Below are 9,577 nucleotides of genomic sequence, written 5' to 3' on the forward strand. Positions count from 1 at the left end.
CCAACACAAAAAGTAAACCGACCATAATTTCCATCTGCTCATCAGAAACCCCCCTTTTTTGTACGCAATGGACCAAATATTTTCAATGACCAAGGTCTAGGCTACACATTTTGGTCAAATAAATGAATAGCCTTCGCACGCACGTGGTTTTGTTTAAAAATTATGGTTCACTTCCCCATTTGGACATTTGGTCTGAACAACAGCTGTACCTTTTGACCATGTCTGCATGCTTTTATGCATTTAGTTGTCGTCGCATGATTGGCTGATTACATATTTGTATTAATAAGCTGGTGTACAGGTCTACCTAATAAATTGTGCACCAAGTGTAGTTCCTTTACACTGAGACTATCACTTTGATTTTATGTACAAAAATAGTTAGGGGCGCAAATAATTATGGCAAACATGCGGTATTGCATTCCTCTTTCCTTGAAGTGCAGTATTTAATATGAAATTAAACAAATAAACAATAAACAATTGAAGAAATTGACGTTGCTTAAATATCCACCACAGTAGCTAGTGCCATAAAAACTGAACACAAATTTGTCTAAGTCAGTCACAGTCTAAAAAACATTTTATTTCAGCATTATCCAACAAATTTTGCGGACAGCACCCTGGGTCATTATTCATAAGGAAATTTATGAAATCCTTAAAAACATTTAGTGAATTTATTTACATTTGTACCTTTTAATAATTGAAAAAGACAGAAGTCAATTTCATGACCCTGAGATTAAGACCAACAGAAAACAGTGCAAAATGTCAAAATGAACAGAAAAGCATTTGACATGACATTTACAATAAACTATATCATGCTCAAGTGATTTAATAAAAACCATGTTGAAGATCCTTGCCTAAAAAAAACAAAAACACCATATTTATCAATGTCTATGGATGCGTATAGTACAAGGCTCTGCTTGGGCTCTGCTGGGTTTCATAATTGAAATAAAGCTGCTGCAGCAGCAGCTGTATCACACTGGCAGTGCACCACCTGACATATACAGGCCACTAGAGGTGGCTTGGCCCTGTCAGGAAGGTAAACGAATACCTCACCTTGACAGACTTCACAATTTATGAATGTTGCATGGGCTAAAAGTGAAGGGGGTGGGGATTGGCACCATTCTAGCCATGTGTTCCTGTCAAAAAATACTCCCCAATGTCAATTCAACCACTTTTGTTTGTTCATTTGTTGACATGGTAGCATGAGGAAGAATGGAGAACACAACATAGCATCAAAGTGGTTAGCATCTGGAAATCCATGGCCTTCCATTGCCAACAATATGCACACATCACAGCATCACAGGTCAAAGTTTCTGCTCCTGTAGCACGCACAGACAACAAACTGAAAATGTGATTTATGGCTACAAACTAACAACACCAACAAATGTGATTTTGCCGTGAACCTGGCTACACATTTGACTGTTAATCTCAAGGGCCACATCCTTACATTACATTTAAACATCTGGATTTCCCTTCTGTATTTTCTGATGAAATGATTGTGTATGACGATATAATTACATTTACATTCAAAAAAGAAATCGATCAAAGGCACTAAAGCACATCTCTGCTCTATACTGATACTTTTTTTTTTTTTTTTTGCATAGTACAGGCTTAGAAGTGTGGTTTTAACATGGAGCATGGAAACCAAATATACAGTACTAATACCAGGGGTGGGTAAAATCTGAGATTTGCTTGGGGGAAAAAAGCAGACCATTGTTTGGCTGTGGTGAACACTACACATGATTCTGTGAAAGTATTTGATTCAGGTGTATTCTCCTGCAGAATCTTAAATGTCTCTATAAAACAAACTATTTAATTAAATTCTCAAAATAGCATTTCATTAAAATTCTCTTTGTGTCCGTAATTGGTCCCTGCATTTTAACTCCAATCAATGTCACAGTTTGACTCCAATTTTTCTCATTGTTAATTGCAGTAATTTATCTCCACAGATGAGATGATGAACAGATGAAGGCAAAGTTTTCAAAACAAAATTTCAAGCACTATCTTCAAAATACCAATCAGAATGGTCCACAAGATAGACTCGTCTTCCTGATAGTCCTCTTCAGACACCTGTGGATGCCTCTTTTGCTTGCCCCCCTCTTCTGAGGGGTATGAGCTCTTGTCAAAAGGGTCTTCAGGGATCGTCTGATCATAGAACACCTTCATTTCAAACTCGCTTTCTTGGTGAGACGGGTGCCCGTAGATCCCAATACCCACAGGGCGTACAAAGTCCACAGGTATCACAACCACATCCTGTCCACATGTGACCGACTGGAGTTTGTATGTGTCAAAGTTGGGGTGTAGAGTTTTATCGGAGACATACAGGTCGGCATCGCCTTTGAGGCTCTGCATGTGCAGGATGATATTGCCATCATGGTTCAGCCTCAGGTAGCTGTAGTTCCCTGCTCCAATGTGCCCCTGCACCACATGAAGGAGGACCCACTCCTCTGGGACGATGTCCTCCTCTTGTGTATGCAGAAAGGCCCAAGCTTGGGACAGTAGGAGCACCACAGTCAAGTGACTCCAGAGCAATGCCATGGTTAGTGTGGCCTGTCACCAGCTGAAGGATGTCCTCCGATGTTTATTAATAGGTGGCCTGAAATTAAAAGGGAAATTGTGTGAAAAAGCATGGCATTAACAATCCTATTAGTTAATTGTGTCACAATTCAATGACCACTTGTTTTTAGATTTGTATTCACACTGCAATTCAACAATGCTAGCCTAACAAATCAAGGCTCGAGCATTCGTAACCACGAGTGGAATAGAGTAACAGTATCATAGCTCAAGTATGGACCTGTTTCCTTGTTTTGGTTTGGCTTAGATAAGACTGCAGCCTCCAGTCAGACAGAGACATTAGCTAGCATATGTAGTTGTATGCCCTCATTAGCTGCAGCTTTGTATTTTTAGCTAGATAGCTTACATTCCTTTATACTTGATTGCATATTTAAAATTGTGCTCCATATCTGACTTGAATTTCCGGTCCTTTCAAGTACGAAAAGAGAACTTCCATGAATTTGATGTGTACTTGGCAGTTTTGTACTTGAGTTTAGGACATACTTCCTATGGATAGGACCATTAACTTTTGACCATTGACCATTAACTTCCGCGCTTCATTTATGCACCAACTAGTCCACAAGTCTGCAGTTTGTGACACAGCCTGGTCTGGTGAACACCAGGCACTGCTCATCACCTGTACTCGAAGAAAACCTGCTCCAGAGTGCACACTACCTCAGACTGGGTGACGGTTCACCTTTCAGCATGACAATGACCCAAAGCATAAAGCCAAGGCAATGCTGGAGTCAGCATGACAATGACCCAAAGCATAAAGCCAAGGCAATGCTGGAGTGGCTTCGGTATAAGTCGCTGACTGTCCTTGAGTGGCCCAGCCAAAGCCCAGACTTAAACTAAAAGCTTGTAGAGACTTACCCAAGAAGACTAAAAGTGGTAATTGCTGCCAAAGGGGCTGAATTAAGGGTTGGAGTACTTAGTCCCCTCAAAAAGTATTGGAACAGCAAGGCAAAAATGTCAAAAAAATATATATATGAAAAAAGAAAAAAAAACAGGGTTGGGCAGATTCACGATGTTATGATACCTTGCAATAACATAAAATATTGACGGTCTCCACGTCAATACCATCAAAATTATTATACCACAGTTGCCACGTGTTACATTCAAACCTCCCTTATTTCATCATCATCATGTTCTAACCGGCCGCAGCGGTCAAAAAAGGAACAGACTATAATGTTTTACAATGTAGCAAGGTGTAGGTTAAATTGCCTCTAATTGTCACAGCTCTGGGTTCTTCCAATTAGATAACCCGCTGTAGAAGAGGTTAGCTGATTTGACTTTAAATTCAGCAACCAGCTGAAAATGTTCGCAGCAAACGTTTCTCTTGGAAGTTGAACGGTTTTAATAAAGATTACAAAATGTTTAATTGCAAAAAACACATCTGATGCCATTCACGTTCGTGTTTTCAAACCATTCACTTATGCTTACAAGACCCGCATCTGTGGTGGTAGGCCAATGCAGCAGGATGTCCATTATTGTCGAGGTGGCAATGTTCTAAGCACCACACAATCTCTTTTTAAACAAGAAGGTGGATATGCTGTACTTATGTTGCCTTTTTTGTTTTTTTAGCCTACTAGGCTATACAAACTTGCATTGTTTCAGTTCATTCATTCTGCCCAAAAGCCACTCATTACTATTACTTCATTAATACCATATACCCTATGTGTGATAATAACATAATGTTTTGTATATCAAACTATTTTCTCTTCTCAAATAAATATGGCCAAATAAAATTTGATTGCAGAGGCGTCAGACTACATTTCTTTCCCAAAAGGGAACAAAGTTATTGCATTTCATTCTTTAGACCATCTAAATTGGATTTCATCAATTTGGGGACTTTTTAACGGTTTAAAAAATTTAACAGAAGATGATTGGTCCAATTTCTGTCAAACTTATTTTGCTTCATGGGCCATCCCCCCAGACATGTTGCTATTAACCAAGCTTGTATGTGCGTGAATAGAAATGGTACAATCAGTTTTCTGTGGTGAGTGTCCGGAACACAGTGGGGGTCTACATTGTTTTTAAATCTCAGGTCAACGACAAAGGATAAAAATAGTGATAACAGATTAATTATGGTTCACTTCTGCAGTTTGTGGTTGCTGAAATCAAGCAGATTTTTTGCCAAAGATTATTACCCACCAGGGATAAGAAAATTGAAGGTTGTCAACAGAAAGATATAGTTGGATTTGCTATTTAAGCAGGGAAGATCTTACACCAGAAACTAAAAAATATAGATACAAGTTTGTTTGGATCACTTCAGTCAGTAAGCTTCAGTAAGCTTAATTTTAATGCGTTCTATCATATAACTCAGTGATATAACTAACCAGTGAGCTGAAAAATGTCTAGGCCTAGTTTTACCAAGTGTAGTCCAAACTAGCGAGCAATGAGGTACTTTACAACAAAATCAGCTAATAAATGTTGTGGCACCATGATTACTTCTATATCATAGAACATTGTCCGGAAATAACTAACAAGACCGTTTCTGATACTAAGCAGAGTCCACTGCCTGTGACTATGGGGCGGCCTGTAGCGTAGTTGTTAAGGTAAATGACTGGGACCCGCAAGGTCGGTGGTTCTAATCCACAATATGATCCGCACAGCCATTGGGCCCTTGAGCAAGGCCCTTAACCCTGCATTGCTCCAGGGGATTGTCTCCTGTGGTCATGTTTGATATGGTCAGTTCATAAAAATCTCAAAAACCTAGTTATTTATCTAAGCTGAAGTTTGTTAGTTGAGTATTGTAACCCTGTATGTGGTTAACATTTAACATTAATGGCATTTGGCAGACGCTCTTATCCAGAGCGACGTACAGTTGATTAGACTAAGCAGGAGACAATCCTTCAGGAGCAATGCAGGGTTAAGGGCCTTGCTCAAGGGCCCATAGCTGTGTGGATCTTATTGTGGCTACACCGGGGATCGAACCGTGAACCTTGCAGGTCCTAATGATTATTGTGTTTCCTCTCTCAAACTGACGGGCTGATCCACCAACGAAGTTAGAGACATTTGTAAATGTGGAGGGAGAATTCTCTCTGAAAATAATATCATGTGTTAAGGTTAATAAACTGGATGATCTCCAGTTATCCTAGGTTCAGTAGTGAGTGCTGGACCTCTAACAGGGTACCTGAAAGTGACCTCTAACAATATGTTTTCTTTTAACTTGAGTTACACTTGAATGTACACTCACTGAACACTTTATGAGGAACATTTTTACTTTATTATGCCTACTTATTCATGCGATTATCTAGCCAGCCAATAGTGTGGCAGCAGTGCAATGCATACAATCATGTAGATATGGGTCAGTTAATATTCACATGAATATTCAGAATGGGGAACAAATGTGATCTCAGTGACATTGGAATGATTGTTGGTGGCAGATAGGGTGGTTTGAGTATCTCAGAAACTGCTGATCTCCTGGGATTTCACTAGCCACTAGTCTCAAGAGTTGGCAAAGAATGGTGCAAAAAATATATTATATACAATATACAAATTAAATAAAATCCAGTGAACAGCAGTTCTGCAGACAGAAATGACTTGTTAATGAGCAACGTCAGAGGAGAATGGCCAAATATGACAGGAAGGTGACAGTAATGCAAATAACACACAACAGTGGTATGTAGAAGAGCATCTCTGAACACAATGCATCATAACTAAGTGGATAGGCTACAGCAGTAGAAGTCTAAAAGATAAGCCTAATAAATACCTACTAAAGTGCTTAATGAGTGTATATCCTTCAGTAGAAGTAACTGCTGCTTAATAAGTTAAATTGGCTGGACAAAGTCTTATTAACCAAACACCACATATGAATGGTTTGATTACAAATAGTAGAAATAAAACATTGATCAAAAAAGGCAAGGTGTGTCCAAACGTTTAACTGGTACTGCACGTCATATGGCAGAAGCTCGTGCTACTCTAACTTCTGTTTCAGTTTGACTTAAAACACGTTCATCGCAAACCAGGATTTACATCTATGTGAAAAGCTAGATTTAAAAAACTGCATAATCCCACCACTAACACACATCAGATTGGTGAATAGGTCAGAACATATTGCTCTAATGACACTGGCATTTTGAAATTCCAAGGCTGAAAATAACCTCTCAACACTTACATATGACAGACTGACCTGAAACCAGGTATCCAATATCATGGAAGCCATTTCTGAACAGCCACCGACAGGTTCCTAGACTTGCTGCTATTAATATCCAGAGTAGTTTGTTAAATGGTTTGTAATTTAAAACTAGGGGAGAAATGCACTTCTGAGATAGTGACACTATCTACAGACTATCCCCACAGCAGGAATGATATCCACAAATTAAGGCCTTGGTGTAATAAAAAGGATTTCTGAAGTGGTTTCAGATGAGGTTGCACCAGTTCATTAAAAGTTAGCTTTGTGTACGTTTTTTGGGATTCGGTACTTAACATCTGTACATTCAACTTCTAGATGTAATCAATTCCGCCTGGTTTCAAACACACATTTTCTTTGTTTCAAAGCCAAGCGGTTCCAAGTTAATACACTTCAAATAGTACCATCCAGGTCAGAGCAGATTTATGTCACAAAATCAGGTTGTGAGGCATTTTCCATTTTTCACAACGAAATGCCTCAAATCTACAATTTTTTCACAGGCAGCAAGACATTCAGACAGGAAGATGGAAAATAGGTCAGAGCTGGTAAAACTACTTTAGTAAAATGGCCACAATCTAAAATGATGATGTGCTGCAGAAGACAAGGCGTCACCTTTAAATGGTAAATGCTTGCACTTATATAGCGCCTTTATCTAAAGCGCTGTAAAATTGATGCTTCTCGTTCACCCAATCACACACCAACGGTTATTGGCTGCCATGCAAGGCACCAACCAGCTCGTCAGGAGCAATTGGGGGTTAGGTGTTGGGACACACCCAGGGCATGATCGAACCGACAACCGTCCAACTGCCAGACGACTGCTCTTACCTGTTAAGCCAATGTCGCCCCTAAATATGCCAACAATGGTCTTTAAATTGCTGTGCTTCGATGAAAACAATAGAAGAACCCAACAGTATCCCCTTACAAGCCTGACTGTATAATGCCCATTTTATGCCTCTCACTTCAGGTTAGTGGCATAACTTTGTGTCAAAGTTGTAAGCAGAGCAACAAAAAGTAGCAGGTCGCTAAGAACAATATGAGCATGGACTTATCAGGAAAATACACAACCCATGACCAAATTATAATGAAGTGTATTCCATACATACTTGAGTGTACCGTGGCAAAACTATATTCAAGAGTTAGCTAGCTAGGTACATCAAGACATTGCTAATTGTATTATTAGCTAACCAACTGTAATCAAATTTCTAATTCAATCAGGTTTAGTGATGGGTCAATCGCAAGTGAGTTGGTTCTTTGAACCGGCTCTTTTAGGTGAACGTTGGGAGCCGGCTTGCATTTCTGAAGAGCACTTATCTCTTTCTTTTTTTGTTGATGAAGGCAATAAAAAGTTAGATGAGATCATATCTCGTCTGACTCGATAATAATGGTTGAATAAAACAGTGTAGGCATACCATTAAAATAATATATAATGATCTAGCAAGAATGGGGAGACTACTTTCAATGGCATCTTTATGTTTTTGGTAAATGGTATAGAACGCCTTTATCCAAAGCACTGTACAATTGATGCTTCTCACGAACCCATTCATACACTCACTCACACGGCGATTGGCGGCCATGCAAGTCACCAACCAGCAGTCAGGAGCATTTTGCTCAGGGACACTTCGACACACCCAGGGTGGGATCGAACCGGCAACGCTCCGACTGCGAGACGATTGCTCTTACCACATGAGCCAATGCATACATGTATATATTTTTATATTTATTTTTGTATAATTAGAAGACAGATTCTGATTTAATTGAACACTTTCAGTAATATACGAGTATACACCCATCATAGGTCAAACTACCACTAACTTTGGCGTATTTTTGAGAAATCAGACACGAATAGCCGTTTGGTGAGCTGAGCCAAAGGCTCCGACTCACAGAAAAGAGCCAAAATGCTCATCACTAGTCAGGTTGCGTTAGTTGACCAGAGAACCAGCTAACCAAATTATATTTAGCTTGCTACAGCAGCAGGAAAAATGGCCATGCCGACTTTCAAAAGGAAATGCTCAACAAGATCGCTAGCCAATCGGCTAACAATCTGCTTTATAACGTTAGTCGATATAGTGAACCTTGCGTTGCCATCATTTCCGACAGACTTCACATGGATTGACATTTAGTCTAATCCAATTTAGGTGCTAGATCGCCAGCTATATGTACAGTTGTGTATGGCCATCACGTCACATCAAAGTCAAAGTGTAAATGTAAACGTTACAGTTAGTTAGCTACACTATCAACAACACTTTATCAGTATTAGTACTTTGATCAACAACATCAGTAGCTAATCACCGAGGCCAACATACTTGAATTCCACAATTAACCATAGTAAATTACGTTACCCTAGGGTTTCCTTGATATAGCTTAGCTACAAACATTAGCCTTCCAGCAAACTTAGCTACAAACCAAATTTCAAAGCACTCGACCCCACGAGAAAACACGTAACGAAAAATACAAGCACATGCTTCTACTGCGAGATAGCTACGGTCCAATACTCACCCATACATTTTAGACCAACAACGCTTTGAAACCCCATATACTTTTCTCGTTAGCTACCTCGTTCTATCTCCAATTCTCCATTTCTTCATGTTCCAAAACCACAAAGTTGTTTCTTCTTCTTCTTCTTCTTCTTCTTCTTCTTCTTCTAAATGGCGGATGTGCATTACCGCCACCTACTGTATGCTTCTTTTTTTTTTTTTTTTGGCCGGTTACGCCATATGGCGCAAGTCATGACATGGTATTAGACAGGAAGTCATGGCATGCAAAGGATATGCAACAAAATACTAAACATGACTACTTTCATTCACATTTACATGACGGAGAATGCCATACAGACGGCTCACAGTGTGCACCGCCCTGGCCATGGATGCCTGGGACAGGCGGAAGTCCTCCTGCATA

General features: G+C 39.6%; 1 protein-coding gene across 2 annotated transcripts; it reads right to left on the reverse strand.

The window, feature by feature from the left end:
* Positions 1–553: 553 nt before the first annotated feature.
* Positions 554–9,328, reverse strand: c2h6orf120 (chromosome 2 C6orf120 homolog). 2 transcript variants are annotated; one of them, XM_061231991.1, is made up of 2 exons: positions 9,236–9,328; positions 554–2,590 (listed from the first exon to the last, which is right to left on the reverse strand). In XM_061231991.1, the coding sequence occupies exon 2, from the start codon at positions 2,530–2,532 to the stop codon at positions 1,975–1,977; it is 558 nt and encodes a 185-aa protein (XP_061087975.1). In that variant the 5' UTR covers positions 2,533–2,590; positions 9,236–9,328; the 3' UTR covers positions 554–1,974. The 2 variants fall into 2 exon arrangements, with proteins under 2 accessions (XP_061087975.1, XP_061087974.1); XM_061231990.1 differs by having other exon boundaries at positions 9,179–9,315.
* Between the last annotated feature and the right edge of the window lie 249 nt (positions 9,329–9,577).

The sequence above is a fragment of the Conger conger genome, chromosome 2 (assembly GCF_963514075.1).
Source record: "Conger conger chromosome 2, fConCon1.1, whole genome shotgun sequence".
NCBI classification, from domain to species: domain Eukaryota; kingdom Metazoa; phylum Chordata; class Actinopteri; order Anguilliformes; family Congridae; genus Conger; species Conger conger.

What these genes read in the sequence shown, in the direction of transcription:
- c2h6orf120 (XM_061231991.1), bottom strand. Translation starts at nt 2,532, where the DNA reads ATGGCATTGCTCTGGAGTCACTTGACTGTGGTGCTCCTACTGTCCCAA.